Source organism: Pan troglodytes, chromosome 3 (assembly GCF_028858775.2).
Source record: "Pan troglodytes isolate AG18354 chromosome 3, NHGRI_mPanTro3-v2.0_pri, whole genome shotgun sequence".
NCBI lineage: Eukaryota > Metazoa > Chordata > Mammalia > Primates > Hominidae > Pan > Pan troglodytes.
In genome coordinates this window covers 31,334,613-31,353,820 of record NC_072401.2, presented here as the reverse complement: position 1 = coordinate 31,353,820, position 19,208 = coordinate 31,334,613, and the positions used below count along the sequence as shown (strand labels likewise).

The following is a 19,208-nucleotide window of genomic DNA, read 5'->3' as shown; positions in this document are numbered from 1 at the left end:
TTTTTTAATAAAGCTGACATCCAAAAAATAAAGATTTAATTGTACATTCTGTTCTTTACAGTAAGAATAAGCACTTTTTAAAACACAAACAAAATTATATGTTCTCATGAAAAGGTAATCTCAGATGTAGTAATACCCCTAAATTAAATTAATCCTGCCTTCCTAGGTATGCTCTATTTATCATCTATCTATATTAAAAATACTGTAATTACATATATATGTACATATATGTAATTATATGTACTATATACGTATTATATATTACATATATCACACATACGTAATTACACGTTACACATATGTAACATAATACACTATAGTACATGTGACTACATACATGCAATTACATGTGACTACATACATGTAATTACATAATTATCTTTTAATTATTCATCACATTTCTTATTTTAAAGGTGATGAATCCCCATAAACTAATAAAACAGAAACTAACGTTGAAAAATGATTATAATGCCAGGGGTACAAAGTCCTTTTTTAATAAAGCTGACATCCAAATTACATATGTAATTACATAGTATGTATGTAATTACAGTATCTTTAGTTTAATTTCTTTTTCCAAATAATTTTAAACATATCTGCCTTAAATATATATTCATCAGCATTGCAATTCATACCAAAATTATATGCCCATTAAAAAAATTACTAAAAAAAGGTAATTCTTAGAAACCACACCAGACTCCCATCCACATAAGCACACACCACCATACACACAGATAAGCATGCTTTTATAGCCATAAGGCAAAATGCCATTTTAACTCTGCAAAATTAATCAAGAGGGACGTCAATCATCAGACCCTGATATCATATTTTCTTAACCAAGAACAATGTGGATAAATAATTATTTAGCGTAATATAATTTAGCAATACTTTCATTTGGGGTCATTTATGATATATTATATTCTAATGTTGGATTTTAATATTCATAGGTAAACTTACAGAAGAAAATCAGTCTTTCTCCTGCATCAATATGCTCTACTTGCATATATATCAGCACTAAAGAAACGGATATATAACAAAAAGTTAGAGCGTCTTATGTCACTCAGGGGTTGAGATGGCAAAAGACATAAATCCACTGCAAGTTTTACTAGGGATAAAATGAGTGTGATTCCTTTCCTTTCTCTCTGTTTAACCATTTCTCTCTTCATATTTGAAAGAATAATGAAGTTAGGATGAATTTTACCATTCCATTATTTGACACAAACCTATTCCTCAGGCATTTACTTATGACTCAAAATCCAGAAAATAAATCACCAAATTATCTCTGGGAATATAAACAAATGTGGAACGTTTTATAAGTGCTATTTGCAATCTAAATGTATAACTTAAAAGAAAATGTATACAAGGCCAATTGTGGTAATTATGAGAATCACCTCAAAACAGTATAAAAATATGGAGTATTATGATTTATTTTCCTTCCTTTCTCTCACATAAAAATAAAAAAAAACCCTTATACTTAAATAAGAGGGAAATTCTAATAGCATTTATTGCATACTATGGAGAACAAAGTAGTACTGTTCTCTTTTGACTCTATTCAGTGATCACGGGAAAGGAGAGGTTTGAAAATGCTTTTCTAAACATCTAGGACAAGAAAAGGTAGAGCAAGGTATGTTTCTTTCATTTCCTTTCACTAAGTCTGGACAGTTGCAATTGAAGAAATAGTTGCATGACAAAAATGAATAGAAGAAAACAATTAGACAAGACCTTTCTTGGTGACTATTGTTTAGGAATTCTGCACTTATTTAGCTTCCTTCATAGTGGGCCCTGTTCTGATTTATTTATAAGTGCGTTTATTTCTGACAGGATGTTTTAAAATGATGGTGCAATTTGGGTGAATTTTATCTACAGAGTTATGTTCCTTTATTTGGCATTTCTGTATTTTAGCAAATATTTATCACTTGAAATAAAATGGTTTTAATGTCAGCTATTTTATTTTGGTTTTAGACTGACCTTCGCGAGTCTACTTATTACGGCTCACTAGCGTGATTATGTGTGTGGATGTTGTGTTTGCCCCTACCATTTTCCATATGCTCTGCCTCACCAACACTGCCATCCGGCGTGGTCCTTTCATAGTTGTCCTCTGGGAGTGGAAGGGCACCCAGTCTTGGCCCTGATGAACTCTTACTGCTTGGTGTTTCTGACTCCTCCAGCCCGCTGTCATAGCAACTCTGCAGTGACCCCTGATGTGGGTCCTGAGGCTGACTCACAACAGAAAACGTCACTCTACGAAATGGCTGTAAAAGAAAAGATTCTGAATGTCACTACGATGTAAGATTGTAAATGATCTTATTTTAAAAAATACATAAATTACATACATTAAGGTCTACTGGCAACTAATTCAATACAAAATGAATAGATATGTTGAAACTGCATTAGTTAACTATGTATTATCTAAGGCAATGTCTAGAGCTTAGATTTTTTTATGGAAAAACTGGAAATTCCCTTTCAGAAACAGAGATAAAAAAACAGTAATTTCACTAAAACATACATTTAAATCTGATATGTTAGTTCCACATATTCAACCTTTTTCTATTCTATAGTATTCACTTCAGATATGCTTTCCAGAAATGGCCTCTAAAAAAACAAGGTCAGTGATTTGTGAAGGCAGTAAATATTGAACTAATCCATTGTAAGAAGACTCAATTTTTAAATACTTTGTCCATATGATACAAAGCTATAAAATCAAATGGGCTGGCAGTTGACTTAAACTGTTCAAAGTACAGCTGACAAATAGGAATTTAGATGCAGTGCTAGGAAACAGAAATATGTTTATTACATCATTCCTATAAAAATATTGCCTATGGACCTTGAAATTGTAAGAGTCATATTGAAATAATAGATAAAAGTATCCCTAAACAGTGAGTAGGGAATAAACTATAAAGTTTAGTTGTATGTCCTTAATATTACTGTTTGTGATTTGTTCAATAAAGTAAAATCATGTACAGCCTTTAATTTGTTTTTAAAAAATTTTATGAAACTTTATCCAGTTGAACCCCCCAATTTACTATGTTACTGACAATGGCTGGACTGAAGATTTACTATGGAAGGTATTTGCAGATTGTCTTAGTTAACCACAAAATAAAATAAATTAAAATAAATTAGGCTCATTAAAGGAACAAACCAATGCCAAGTATTGACAGTGCTACATAGGAATAATAATTTGGAAAAACATATAAAAATGTTCTGTAATGTCAGTCTGAGATTATTCTTGGCAATAGTTGTATCCATAAAGCTGCTGCATGAATTTGAAAATGTCAGAAGTGTACATATTTTTAAACTTATAACTCAGACTGTTTCTTTTTACTACAAAGTAAAAAATTAATGTTGCTAGAAAATAGTGAAAGGTTACCAAACCTTTTTTGCACCTTTATAACTTGAATGTTCATGATACAAATTACTAATTAAAACCTGGACCAGTAGAATTTTAGAAATATTAAGGATTATATGCACATGGGAGGTTATTAATGGGAAAGCTAAGAAGAGTTATAACATCTCCCCCTAATTTATAAATTAGCTTTGCTAAAGACAAACACATGCTTCCATAAAATTACCCTTTATTTTGTCATAGATGGAAGACTAGCTGAAAACATTGTGAATTATTGGTAATTTTAACCCAGTAGCTCACAATTCATGTACTTATTTGAAGTGTACAATCTTTAGAAAGTTTCCTTTTTATTCTAATTCAAAGTCAAAATCAGAATAGCTGAATCTTAATACAAAAGGAAAACATTTAATTCATGTTCTCTTCTTTATAATGTTTCACTGAATTGGAACTGCAGTATTTATAAACAATTACAAATATTTTCAGTATACATAGCATGTATGTTATGGATTTAAATTTACTGACAATAAACTTTCTAGAAACATTATTCTTATTTCACTAATGATTCTCATATTTCTTTATGGTAATATAGTTGCGATATTTTACCCTGTATTTAAAAAAAAATAAAGAAATGTAAATACCCTGTATTTAAAAAAATGAAGAAATCAATTTGTACTCTCATTTTTACCTGTCTGTACGTATTTTCTTTTCTCCCACCCCTCGCCCACCCCACCCACCCCATCCACCCAACTTCTCACACCTGTGACTGTTTAATGTTTTTGGTCTCACCTTGGAAATGAGACCACTGACAGTCTCCTAAAACCACATTGTTCCACACACACACAATAATCAGTAAACACTTCTGGGCAATGAAATTTTAATGACAATGTTGAATTTAGCTAAGAATGCCAAGGGTCATGCAGACATATTATCATTTGAAGACATAGCAACGGGTTTAAAAACAAACACATACATAAAAAGAGAAAGGAGGGTCAACTGCTGTTCTTAATTCTATTTTAATGACTTTCAAATCTTTTAGAATACCTTCATTAACACAAAAAGAAAACTCAAAATGAATACAGAAATACATAAGATATACCAATAAACTTAGAAACAGAAAATAAGAAATGATTAGAAATGGTGTTTCATTTTGATATAAAAGTGGAAAAAAAGAGTGACATTTGGGTGAAGTTTGGAATAATTTTGGAAAAATTTTGGAATCTGTGCTTAAATGTTTATTCCACAAAAAGTGGATAGGCTAGCAGAGAAACCGGTGATAGCTATGTTCATAATGAAAAATGTTAACAATAAAATAATGATTTATCTGTAATGTACTATATAATGACTGCTATGAATCTACGCATTTTGTTTTCTTGATTTCCTACCCTATTTTGACTGTGCATATTTTAATCTCTATAAATTATTTTAGAAGTAAAAATGGCATAATTTAAAAATATTTTTATCTATTTATATATTAGAAAATACTTAGATCCATCAATTCTTTCTTTCTTGTATAAAATGCTTTTTGCATTTAAAATAATATCTGAATTTATAAAAACATAACTCACAATAAATATTCAAAATAAAATGTATCATACAACGGATTATATCACACCTATCATTTTTATTCATATTTTAAAATATTTTAATTAGAATGTTATAGTATGGTATCAGCATTATATCACTAGCTCTTCAAATTCATTTTGATAGTTTTGAATAATAAATTTTTTGTGGCCAAGTATTTAAGTTGGCAGTGTGAACCAAATAAATACAGAAGTGAAAATTCTGAAAGAGCTCCCATTGATGCAACAGTTAAGATTTAATTTAAATAGTATATCAGACATACAGAGTTAGATGAAATTAGAGAGAGACAGAGAGAGAAACAGCAAGAGAGAGAGGCAGACAATTGAGTCTTGAAAAGATGGTTCAGTTTTACCACAAAGGTTATGACACCATATTCATATTATTTATATATTCTAGAAAGATTGACTAAAGCAGAAATGTAAAGCAGAGTGTCAGCTCCTGACAGAGAATGAATTTGCATTATATATGTAACTGTCACTTTGTTAATTACTGATACTCTGAAGTAGAATAGCTTACGTGATAATTCTTCAACCTAGATGTGACTTAGTATCACCCAGAGAAGTTGTGAAAAAAACAAATGCCAATATCTGGTCCCAACTTAAACCCAATGAATCAGCATTCAGGGCGGGACTCAGAGATCGGGAGTTTTTAAAAATCCCCAGCTAATGAAGAGGCACAGAAAGGAATGAGAAACTTTATTGTCAGGAAGAACATAGGTAGAGGTTCAAAAAGCAATGTGCTCCAGGCAATTAGCTGGTTCTTTAAGGGTATAAAATAGTTTCCAGGGAGAGTCAGTAGACTCCTGGTTCCATCTTGAGACTTAAAAGTATGGTCATAAAGACATTTAGTAAATTGCAGTGTCTGAACTTTGCATTTTTCTGTCTGGGGTGATAAACGATTTTGTGTCTTGTAAATGTAAATTGGTCTATTTAATAGAAGAGAAAGCAAAAGAGCTTGAGGAAGAGTGACAGTCTGCCAGCTCTTTGAAATTATGAAGACAAGCTACAGACTTGAATAAGTACTGCAAGACAGAGATCTTAAAGAAAATTATTCCAAAACCTGTGGATGAGATGTGTGAATGAATTAAAACAAGAGAGTGAAAATCAAAGAATTTCTTTAGGTAAGTGAATTATCTAAATAAAAGGCCAATAATGAAGACATTTTCTGACAGTTCCTTATGAAAGAGGAGGAAGAAGAAATGTTGAAGGCAGAAGATTATGCTAGAAGATAAAGTATAATGAAATATTTACCTAGCGAGAGGTAAGGCTGAGAGAAGGTAGTGGCAGTGAAAACGGACAGCAAGGCCATTATGAAGAAAGCCCATATAGCTGATTGGATTGAGTCATTAATTCACTAGACCTCCATTTATTTTTATGCCCATTATTTTCCAGGGTTTCGAGGGTGCTCCAACAATGATTCTACACATTTAAGAAACTCAAAACCTTATCAGTACATAAAAGCACAAAAATATAATGTGATCAAGTTTCCAGCAAAATGGAGGCATAAACAACATGCTGTAACACTCAGGAATTTAGGGCAGGCACTGCAAAGGCAGTGGTTTGTTGGTTGAGATCTCTAAAAGAAATTGGATAGATAATAAATATTTGGGAGTTGATTATGGATTCCATACTCCATATTGCTAGAAGCAAGCAATTTGAAAAAAAGGGTGAGGGCCAGGCTCAGTGGCTCACACCTGTAATCCCAGCACTTTTGGGAGGCTGAGGTGGGCGGATCATGAGGTCAAGAGATTGAGACCATCCTGGCCAACATGGTGAAACCCCGTCTCTACCAAAACTACAAAAATTAGCTGGACGTGGTGGTACGTGTCTATAATCCCAGCTACTTGGGAGGTTGAGGCAGGAGAATCGCTTGAACCCGGGAGGCAGAGGTTGCAGTGAGCCGAGATCGCGCCACCGCACTCTAGCCTGCTGACAGAGCGAGACTCCATCTCAAAAACAACAACAACAACAACAACAGAGGTGAGAATGAAAAGCAGGTCACTTTCAAAACTCAGAAGTCAAGGAAGCGTAACATTTCCAGAAAGGCAATCCTATGTAATCAAAAGCATCAGAGACATTAAGAAGGATGCTGACTACCACATGCCCATTGGATTTATCCTTTAGAAGGCCACTGTGGCTATAGTATCTCTAAACCCTGGGGAACAATTGTAGGTTGGACCAAAAGAAATAGAAGATTGGCTTGTCAATCAATGGAGAAATAGAGAAAGTGGGAATGTACTACTATTCTTAAAAATATGAAAAAAGAGAGAAATAGGGTAGAAGTTAAAACAAAGATTTCTGTAAAGTGTTTGATTTATTGATCTACATTTGTGTCTTTCTTCATTGGCACTGAAGAAGGTTTGCTTTAAAATAAACATTTGGAGATGTAAGCAAAAAGGGGTGCTCAAAAAGATAAGGTGGGAGCAGAATGAAAGAGAGCAAAGAAGACAAGCTAGCTAGAATTAAGAGAGAAATAAAATCAGAATAATTATAAAAACATTAAACTATTTTGAGGAATTTTATTAATGGGGTATGTGTGTGTATGTGTGTTTAATGGGAAAGAAACAGTACACAAAAAATAACAGAACAAGAAAAGAATTCTATTCCAAGAAACCTTACGTGACCTCGAGGACAAGTTACCTGATTTTTGGTTGTTGTGCCTTAGGCTCAGGGTATGTACAATGGAGACAATAGTAACTGCCCCTTGCTAACTTACATTCTCTCAGAATTAATGAGATAGTTTATAAAAAGAGCCTTAAGCTCCCTCAAAGACATATACTATAAACGGTAGTATACCTCAGGCCACAGCTATATAACTAGAGTTATGGCCCATTGTTTTGATGCTTTTTGAGAAAATATAGAGCTGGCCAAGTAAAGCTTCTAAATAGAATTTCTAAAATCCACACAAAATTTCAAACCTAATTATCCTATTAAAGTGCTAAAATTTTATTTTCCTAAATGCAAATTATTTGTAATGCAAATATGTACATACAATAATACTCAACATTTTTAAAAGCTATTTGAATCTAATCATTCATTAAGCATGAATATTTCTCTATTCAGTTATTTTGGAATGGTATTTATCAACTATTTTTGTTTCCATTATGACATACTAGAGACTTTCACTTAAGGACATACCCTCCTATAGGTACTACTCAGACATTTTAGAGTTTGTTACAAATATATTCAAAGGCAAAACCCAGATAATGTACAATTCCTGGAGCATTGTACGTACCATCATTCTCCCTCTAAGCCTCCAGCTGATGGAAATGCATTAGAGCTGACACTTTTTTAAACTACCATATACTTATAATGAACATTGTTCTCTCCTTATTTAATTTTATTCACTTTATTTTCTGGAAATCTAGAGGCCACACGAGTAGGCAAAAGTGTTAAGGGAGAGGTCCTCTATCTGCCATGCTTGCTCTTCTGCTGTTGGGAGGCCTGAACGTGGCGGCCTTTTCATATCCTCCCCTCTGCCCTAAAATGTGGGTGAGACCAGAGGAAGGGGTGTGCGATTACAGTGATCATTTCTGAATGAAACTAATCTCAGAGACTTAAAAGGACAAACATAGCAAATTAGGATTTATTAAATTGACTCCTGTGGGGTGTACTATGTGACATATCCAGTAAATGCATTTGCATTGGATAGTTTTGTTTTCTGAAAAATATAAACAGATGCTAAAATGGGCATATTGGTGAAACTGGGATCAAGAGAAAGACTGCCTTCTTAGATAAAGAGAAGAATTAGAATCCATCTGGATTACAGAAAGAAGGCTTCTGTTCTAATGACATTATTGCAAAGGATAAGGCACTCATGAAGGGAAAATGAGGTGAGCATTTGATTCATTATTCCCTTTCGTAAAATTGCATCTCTGTGATTGATAACATAAAGCACCTAACAGCCACCCTAAATGTAGGCAGTTGACAGATTTAGAGACGACATGAAAAGCTCTCAAAAACTGTACCTTTTTTTCAAAAAATAAACTAGCAGCCAAATTCTATCCCGCTCTCCACACAGAGAGTTCAAGGAAAGTTAAGTCCACATATTTCAAATTCACTAGAAGACTGAAACAATTTTCAAAAAAGTCCATATTTTTAAATCTCTAGAAAGCAGAAGTCAAAATTGTACTATAATAACTTCTTTATTTTTTATTTTGTTTTGTGACTTCATTTTTATTATTTTTTTAATTTTAGAGAACTATATAACCACCCTACCTTTTTGAAAGTACTGATGTAGTAACATTTACTACTTATAATCTGCACATTTGAGGAAGTTAATTTTGAAATTCACATTACTATTAATGTTATTAATATTATATTATTAATGTATTCTGCTTTCAGAATACAATGATTGCAAAATATGTGTAACATTCACAGGTGTTACCTATTTGGAAAAATATTTGTCCAAAAGTTCATGTATGGTTTCCAAGAAAAGCAATAGAGACCAGAAGAATATTAACAAATATATATATAATAATAATATTAAAAACTTTATTTTTATCCATCCTGGTTAGATTAATTAGAAAGTAACCATCACACCATAAAAGCAAATATTATGTCCCACAATCAGACGTATTAAAAATATGTGCCTTTCATCTACTAAGCAAAATTTTCTAAGTTACAACCTGTACACAATAGTTACAGTAAAACAGAAAATATAGCACAAGGCTAAGAGTGCAGATGCTTTCCGCTTGGAGTCCATTTTTTATAACCTAGTGACACTACCTTTATGGGGATTTTATTGGCAAAAGGATAGGACCCTAAGGATGCCATCTATTGGAAAGAACCTCAGGTTAAATCTCTTTCCTCATTGAATACTGCTCTTTGTCTTACAGACAACTTTATTGGGAACTTTAAATCTGCACCTTCCTTTTTAGCTTCAGTAGTTTCTCCATAAATCGTCTCCTTATCTGGAACTCACATACAGCTGTCTCAGTCACATCAATTATTTCTGAATGGGCTGAAAAGGCTTTTTTATTTTTTCCAATTCACTTAGTTATGTCCATCAAACAGACTTCTAATGACTCTCTTTGTCAGTCAAAAAGCACTGAAACAGTCATGGAGCAGAACATTGCAGTATTATAAGGAGTGCTGCATTTCATTTTTAAAGAGGGGCTAAGGCTGTGAGATCTTTCCTTGCAAATGAGCAGGCACTGATTAATCTGCAAACAGTCTCAACCAGTGTTAGTGGCTATTGAACAAACATATTTAGGATTCCATAGTGCATTAGTTGGACTATATCTGGCAGAACTCTGAAACAAACTTTAGTTAGGCCTTTAAACTTTTTAGGGGTGTTTTCTTTTGCTAACATTTCAAGATGCCTCCATACTTCAAACTGCCTTTCTTTCTTTCAAGTCAATAGCAGATGAAAGGATATTAACAAGAAACATGTTGAGACATTTGGATTCGTTAATTAAAACTCTCATTTGGGGCAGAAGTTAAATAACTATTTCCTTTGACTTGAATGCAATTACATATTTGACATTATTGTTTATATCTGTACTTTAGAAATTATGAGTGTAGGTGCTTATTATAATTCTTAGTCCAGTAGATTACAAACTATTTAATTATTGCAACAAAACAATGATATTAATGTTTTTTTTTTTTTAAAGCAGCTACTCTGTGCCAGGAAAATGCTATCATTTCATTTATGTTGTCACTTTTCATGCCATCCCTATGTGGATCAGATTAATATTCTGATTTTGCAAATGAGAAGAAAATAATGAATTTCAATATTCAGACTAATGCAAGAACTACTCTAGCCTAAAAGTGCAAGTCAGCTTCTCGGGTTTTTTCCGCCACTAATGAAAAATGTCAGGAAACAGAATAGCCAAAGCCTAAAACTCTTAGTTAATGTAAGCAATTGTTTTTCTAAAAACTTCTAAAAAAGATATTATATTCCAAAACACAAATTGTGGTTCCTCTATATTGTTGACACAATCATTCAGTTTAGGTTTTGCTCGTTATTGCTGCGTTATTTTAAACCTAGTCAAGGGTCTGGCAAACTTTTTCTGTAATATGCCAGAAAGTAAATATTTTAGGTTTTGTGGGCCATAGGTCTCTGCCACAGCTACTCGACTTTGCCAATGGAGTGTAAAAACAGCCATAGAACATCTGTAAATAAATGGACATGGCTATGTTCTAGTAGTTCTTTCTTTTTTCGGGGGGTGATTTTTTTAAATACACATTAAGTTCTGGATACATGTGTAGAATGTGCAGGTTTGTTACACAGGTATACAGATGCCCTGGTGGTTCGCTGCACCCATCAACCCATCATCTACATTAGGTATTTCTCCTAATGCTCTCCCTCCCCTTGCCCCCACAACCTCCAAAAGGCCCTGGTAGGTGACGTTCCTCTCCCTGTGCCCATGTGTTTTCATTGTTCAACTCCCACTTATGAGTGAGAACATGCGGTGTTTGGCTTTCTGTTCCTGTGTTAGTTTGCTGACAAGGATGGTTTCCAACTTCATCCATGTCCATGCAAACAACATGAACTCATTCTTTTTTATGGCTGCATAGAATTCCATGGTGTGTATGTGCCACATTTTCTTTATCCAGTCTAATATTGATGGGCATTTGGGTTGGTTCCAAGTCTTCGCTGTTGTGAATAGTGTTACAATAAACATACGTGTGCATGTGTCTTTATAGTAGCACGATTTATAATCCTTTGGGTATATACCCAGTCATGAGATTGCTGGGTCAAATGGTATTTCTAGTTCCAGATCCTTGAGGAATCACCACCCTGTCTTCCAGAATGGTTGAACTAATTTATGCTCCCAACAACAGTGTAAAAGCATTCCCATTTCTCCACATCCTCTCCAGCATCTGTTGTTTCCTGACTTTTTAATGATCACCATTCTAACTGGTATGAGAGGGTATCTCATTGTGGTTTTGATTTGAATTTCTCCGATGACCGGTGATGATGGACTTTTTTTCTATGTTTGTTGGATGCTTAAAAATGTCTTCTTTTGGCTGTCCATATCCTTTGCCCACTTTTTTTTTTTTATTTTTTATTTTTTTATTTTTTATTGATCACTCTTGGGTGTTTCTCGCCGAGGGGGATTTGGCAGGGTCACAGGACAATAGTGGAGGGAAGGTCAGCAGATAAACAAGTGAACAAAGTTCTCTGGTTTTCCTAGGCAGAGGACCCTGCGGCCTTCCGCAGTGTTTGTGTCCCTGGGTACTTGAGATTAGGGAGTGGTGACGACCCTTAACGAACATGCTGCCTTCAAGCATCTGTTTAACAAAGCACATCTTGCACCGCCCTTAATCCATTCATCCCTGAGTGGATACAGTACATGTTTCAGAGAGCATAGGGTTGGGGGTAAGGTCACAGATCAACAGGATCCCAAGGCAGAAGAATTTTTCTTAGTACAGAACAAAATGAAAAGTCTCCCATGTCTACCTCTTTCTACACAGACACGGCAACCATCCGATTTCTCAATCTTTTCCCCACCTTTCCCCCCTTTCTATTCCACAAAACCGCCATTGTCTTCATGGCCCGTTCTCAATGAGCTGTTGAGTACACCTCCCAGATGGGGTGGTGGCCGGGCAGAGGAGCTCCTCACTTCCCAGTAGGGGCGGCCGGGCAGAAGCGCCCCTCACCTCCCAGACGGGGCGGCTGGCCGGGCGGGGGGCTGACCCCCCCTACCTCCCTCCCGGACGGGGCGGCTGGCCGGGCGGGGGGCTGACCCCCCACCTCCCTCCCGGACAGGGTGGCTGGCCGGGCAGAGGGGCTTCTCACTTCCCAGTAGGGGCGGCCGGGCAGAGGTGCCCCTCACTTCCCCGACGGGGTGGCTGGCCCGGCGGGGGGCTGACCCCCCCACCTCCCTCCCGGACGGGGCCCTTTGCCCACTTTTTGATGGGGTTGCATTTTCTTGTAAATTTGTTAAGTTTCTTGTGGATTCTGGATATTAGCCCTTTGTCAGATGGATAGAATGCAAAAATTTTCTCCCATTCTGTAGTTTGCCTGTTCACTCTGATAGATTCTTTTGCTTTGCAGAAGCTCTTTAATTAGATTCCATTTGTCAATTTTGGCTTTTGTTGCAATTGCTTTTGGTGTTTTAGTCATGAAGTCTTTGCCCATGCCTATGTCCTGAATGGTATTGCCTAGGCTTTCTTCTAGGGTTTTTATGGTTTTAGCTCTTTCATATAAATCTTTAATCCATCTTGAGTTAATTTTTGTATAAGGTGTAAGGAAGGGGTCCAGTTTCAGTTTTCTGCATATGGCTAGCCAGTTTTCCCAACACCATTTATTAAACAGGGAATCCTTTCTCCATTGCTTGTTTTTGTCAGGCTTGCCAAAGATCAGATGGTTGTAGATGTGTGGTGTTATTTCTGAGGCCTCCATTCTGTTCCATTGGTCTACATATTTGTTTTGGTACCAGTACCACGAGGTTTTGGTTACTGTAGCCTTGTAGTATAGTTTGAAGTCAAGTAGCGTGATGCCTCCATCTTTGTTCTTTTGGCTTAAGATTTTCTTGGCTATATGGGCTCATTTTTGGTTCCGAATGAAATTTAAAGTATTTTTTTCTAATTCTGTGAAGAAAGTCAATGGTAGCTTGATGGGAATAGCATTGTATCTATAAATTACTTTGGTCAGTATGGCCATGTTCACGATATTGATTCATCCTACCCATGAGCATGGAATGTTTTCCATCTGTTTGTGTCCTCTCTTATTTCCTTGAGCAGTGGTTTGTAGTTCTCCTTGAAGAGGTCCTTCACATCCTTTGTAAGTTGTATTCCTAAGTATTTTATTCTCTTTGTAGCAATTGTAAATGGGAGTTTGCTCATAATTTGGCTGTTTGTCTATTACTGGTGTATAGGAATGCTTGTGATTTTTGCACATTGATTTTGTATCCTGAGACTTTGCTGAAATTGCTTATCAGCTTAAAGAGTTTTTGGGCTGAGAAGATGGGTTTTCTAAATATACAATCATGTCATCTGCAAACAGAGATAATTTGACTTCCTCTCTTTCTATTTGAATACCATTTATTTCTTTCTCTTGCCTGATTGCCCTGGCCAGAACTTCAGATTCTATGTTGAATAGGAATGGTGAGAGAGGGCATCCTTGTCTTGTGCCGTTTTTCAAACGGAATGCTTCCAGCTTTGGCCCATTCAGTATGATATTGGCTGTAGGTTTGTCATACATAGTTCTTATTATTTTGAGATATGTTCCATCAATACCTAGTTTGAGTGTTTTTAGCATGAAGGGGTGTTGAATTTTATCTAAGGTCTTTTTTGCATCCATTGAGATAATCATGTCGTTTTTGTCATTGGTTCTGTTTATCTGATGGACTATGTTTATTGATTTGCATATGTTGAACCAGTCTTGCATCCCAGGGATGAAGCTGACTTGATCGTGGTACATAAGCTTTTTGATATGCTACTGGATTTGCTTTGCCAGTATTTTATCGAGGATTTTCACACGGATGTTCATCAGGGATATTGGCCTGAAATTTTCTTTTTTCTGTGTCTCTGCCAGCTTTTGGTATCAGGATGATGCTGGCCTCATCAAATGAGTTAGGGAGGAGGCCCTCTTTTTCTACTGTTTAGAATAGTTTCAGAAGAAATGGTACCAGATCCTTTTTCTATTGTTTGGAATAGTTTCAGAAGAAATGGTACCAGCTCCTCTTTGTACCTCTGGTAGAATTTGGCTGTGAATCCTTCTGGTCCTGGGCTTTTTTTGGTTGGTAGGCAATTAATTACTGCCTCAATTTCAGAACTTGTTATTGGTCTATTCAGGGATTCAACTTCTTCCTGGTTTAGTCTTGGGAGTGTGTATGTGTCCAGAAATTTATTGGTTTCTTCTAGATTTTCTAGTTGATTTAATCTTTGTTGTGTGACATTCTGAGAGACAAAAATACTGTAAACTCCTCATTCCCACATTTTTCCACCTTATGGCCAACTATACTAAAGGATGCTATCCTAATTTCTTATCTCTGTACATTCTCTAATTAATCTATATCACCTTAGCATTGGGCATTTGTGCTTTCACTTTTTTCTTCATTGCAATTTTTAATCAATGTACTCCATAGGGGACTCTTTAATTAGGAAGCCCATTTCTTTTTTCTCTTTTCTTTTCTTCTTTTTTTTTTTTATTATTCTTTAAGTTCTAGGGTACATGTGCACAATATGCAGGTTTGTTACATAGGCATACATGTGCCATGCTGGTTTGCTGCACCCATCAACTCATAATTTAGGTATTTCTCCTAACGCTATCCCTCCCCTAGCCCCTCACCCCCCAACCGGCCCTGGTGTGTGGTGTTCCCTGCCCTGTGTCCATGTGTTCTAATTGTTTAACTCCCACCTACAAGTGAGAACATGCGGTGTTTGGTTTTCTGTCCTTGTAATAGTTTGCTTAGAATGATGGTTTCTAGCTTCATCCATGTCCCCGCAAAGGACATGAACTCATTCTTTTTACGGCTGCATAGTATTCCATGGTGTATATGTGCCACATTTTCTTAATCTAGTTTATCATTGCTGGACATTTGGATTGGTTTCAAGTCTTTGCTATTGTGAGTAGTGCCGCAATAAACATACGTGTGCATGTGTCTTTATAGTAGCATGATTTATAATGCTTTGGGTATATGCCCAGTAATGGGATTGCTGGGTCAAATGGTAATTCTAGTTCTAGATCCTTGAGGAATCGCCACACTGTCTTCCACAGTGGTTGAACTAATTTACACCCCCACCAACAGTGTAAAAGCATTCCTATTTCTCTACATCCTCTCCAGCATCTGTTGTTTCCTGACTTTTTAATGATCACCATTCTAACTGGTGTGAGATGGTATCTCATTGTGGTTTTAATTTGCATTTCTCTGATGACCAGTGATGATAAGCATTTTTGCATATGACATTGGCTGAGTAAATGTCTTCTTTTGAGAAGTGTCTGTTCATATTCTTTGCCCACTTTTTGATGGGGTTGTTTTTTCTTGTAAATTTGTTTAAGTTCTTTGTAGATTCTGGATATTAGCCCTTTGTCGATGGGTAGATTGCAAAAATTTTCTCCCATTCTGTAGGTTGCCTGTTCACTCTGATGAGAGTTTCTTTTGCTGTGCAGAAGCTCTTTAGTTAATCAGATCCCATTTGTCTATTTTGGCTTTTGTTGCCAAGGAAGCCCATTTCTTTAACTCCCCTGCTGGAGGTCTCCATAGCCCAGTGATCTTCATCTTCATACACAGTTGCTGAGAAGTCCATAGACAGGTCATCAGCTTGAATCTTGGTTTAATAATATTTTTCCTTGCATCTGGATCCTCAACAATGCACATTTTAAAAATTATTGCTGGGACCATAATCTGCTTTATTTTATTTTATTTTTGAGACTGAGTCTTACTCTGTCACCCAGGCTAGAGTGCAGTGGCATGATCTTGGGTCACTGCAACCTCCACCTCCTAGGTTCAAACGATTCTCCTGCCTCAGCCTCCCAAGTAGCTGGGATTACAGGCACCCGCCACCACGCCCAGCTAATTTTTGTATTTTTAGTAGGTACAGGGTTTCACCATGTTGGCCAACCTGGTGTCAAACTCCTGACCTCAGGTGATCCTCCTGCCTCGGCCTCCCTAACTGCTGGGATTACAGGTGTGAGCCACAGTGCCCGGTCCATAATCTACTTATTTTTAATTCCTTGAAATGCAATATTCAAGATGCTATATAACAGCACTTTTCTAATATATCAAATTACTGGAAAGTGTAGCTGCTATTGAACCAAATATATCTCATTGTTTCAACATTTATAGTTCTTCAATTGTATTAAAATGTTTACACACTATTCTGGACTTTTCAACTATACTGTATAGCCTTTATAGATAGCATTTATCCATTATAGCTCTGTTTCAATGACAGTATCTTAAAAATTGTTTTTACCAATTGCTACATATTAACATGTTTTAATATGTCGTGTTCTTTTTGGAAATAACTGAATTAGGGGTTTGGGGGACTTGGATTCAAATAGTGGTTTTGATATTGTGTGAAATATGGGACAATACCTAATCTTTCAGCATTAATACCTTCAAGTTTAAAATGAGGGAATTTTAATAGGTGATATTTACTATTCTTTTCAGTTGTTTAATTCTCTTAAACCATATGACTTTGAAACTGCAAGAGTATATGGGTTGGATCAGTGACTAAATGATTGAAATCAATGATTTCAGAGTAGACTTTGTTCACTTATTGAGAAATTCCTTAGTATACTGCCTGGCTTTGAAAATGTTAATGTATCTTGGAATATCACAAAATATGCATAATAATCAAACATCTTAGTTAATTAACTTAACGGAAAGCACAGAAATGGCAAGGTTTCCTTAAGCTTAATATCTTTGTGGAAAAGCAAAGACATTCCCAAAGATAAGTTCCTTGGAATATGTTTGTTTAAATCTTCCCTACCTCTGAAACCATCTCTTCTGTGATTTCTTCTTAGCCTCAGCCTCATAAAAATATTGAATTCCTACTGTGTGTAAAAGGCTGCAAGATCTCATTTATCTAAAATGTATAATTCTAATAGCAGAGGATAGCAAGGCTGGTGTAAAATAGAACAGAGAAAGCATGCTGGACTACAGCTGGATTTCACCTTCCAATTTATTTGAGTCAAGCCCTTGTAAGGCTCTATGATTACACCCACAGAAAGACAGGAAGACAGAGGGAGTCCTAGTCAGGAAAAGAGATATTGACAAGCAACTAATGTGAAAAATACTATCTTCACAATGACATGCAATCCAACAGAGACTTATTAAGCACTTGCTTTGTGCCTACCACTGTGCCGAAAAATCTACATGCTGCAAAGTCAGGCATTAAACCCAGTTGGGCAAAGTGTGGATTAATCGTACAAAAGCATTCACAGAATACAAGCAAAGGTTTCTTTTATTTTTATGGTTTTTTTTTTTTCATTTTCTCATTGTGATAATCATCAAAAGCTCAGTTCACATGCTGCTCTGTTGCTTTGCATGACTACCCTATAGAACCATGGAGTTCCAGATGCAGCTGAATGAGGTCGATAAACCTACATGGTAAATTACACAGTTGGAGTTAGTCTGCAGCAGTTCAAGGGAGCAATGCTGAAGAGCCAAGTGGAACTCCAGTAGTATGTAAAACACTAAAAATGAACAAATAAACAAGGACAAAAAACCAACTTTAAAAAGCTACCTCCTAAAATACACAGAAGCACAGATAGGGGCCTGCATCATGAACACTGGAATCAATTGTCCCATAATGAAATGAATGAAAATGAAACATGCATGTTAAGATCCACTCAAACAGATGCTCTGTTTTCTTTTTCTTTTTTTTCTTTTTCTATCTTAGACATTTCACATAAACTGCACCTGGTGAAATCTGTTTAGGAAACTACATACATTTAAAATCCTTGGGTTTTCATATTCTGTGGAATGAAGGTTTGTGTCCTTAAATAGCTTTTCCTGGTCTAGATGAATTAAAATGTCTCACAGGAATCAAGACAGACAAATAGAGTCAGTTTCTGAAGTGTTAGTTAAGCATTAAATTATTAAGCTGAACTGAAACCTAACTTTGGCACCCAAACCTTTTACTACACAGGTGAACTTATTTCCTCTGCCACTCCCATCACTCATTTGTTTTAACTTCCTTATCTGCACTGTGTTAGAAAGGAAAGCTACCAGTGACCATAAGGAAAAATATATTCAACGCCGAGCATATGTTAATTTTTATTCCTTAGTACAAGTCAGATGACTGCAGGGAAATAATTGAAGGTGAGTGTGCTAAGTAGAAAAATAGACTCCCAACAAGGTCCAAGTCTTAATGAATGGAAGCGGAGACATGTTTCACATGCAAAGGGGAATTAAGGTTGCAGACGAAATGCAGTTTGTTAATCAACTGACTTTAAAATGGGTAAATTGTCTATTGAATCATCTGGGTGGGCCCATTATAATCACAAAGTTTCTTAAAAGGAGATGGGGGAGGCAGAAAAGAAGGTCAGGGGATGCACTGTGAGGATTCTATTCACCATGGGTAGTTTTGAAGAGGGAGGGAGTGGGCTGCATGCCAAGAACTGTGAAAGGCAAGAGAGCCTCCATAACAAACATTGATTTGCCAGCCCCCTTGATTTTAGTCTAGTGGGGCCGATTTTGCATTTCTGACATCAAGAAATATAAGGTAACAAATGTGCATTGTTTTAAGCCATATGCTCCTGGTAGTTTCTTACAAAGCAATAGAAAACTTATATAGTAGGTTGTAGATCCTGGTTATGGTGGGGAGTAGATGGAAGTGACAGAGTTGGGCTTGGGTTTCATACTTATAAAAGAGGCTATAGTCATCAT

The 19,208-nt window shown here is 35.9% G+C and overlaps 1 protein-coding gene across 18 annotated transcripts in view; it reads right to left on the bottom strand.

The window, feature by feature from the left end:
• PCDH7 (protocadherin 7) overlaps nucleotides 1-19,208 on the bottom strand; it is a 432,140-nt gene that overhangs the window by 222,035 nt on the left and 190,897 nt on the right. For 10 of the 18 annotated variants that reach the window (XR_008547472.2, XM_016951430.3, XM_009447471.5 and 7 more), the window contains one exon: nucleotides 2,033-2,249. The exons of 1 other annotated variant lie outside the window; for it this stretch is intronic. Coding sequence is in view for 16 of the 17 variants with exons in the window: in XM_016951430.3 (XP_016806919.1) it covers nucleotides 2,033-2,249 (217 nt within the window). In the remaining variant the exon portion in view is untranslated. The remainder of the gene's footprint in view (nucleotides 1-2,032; nucleotides 2,250-19,208) is intronic. 7 more of the 18 variants (XM_009447472.4, XM_016951435.4, XM_016951434.4 and 4 more) reach the window with 2 other exon arrangements.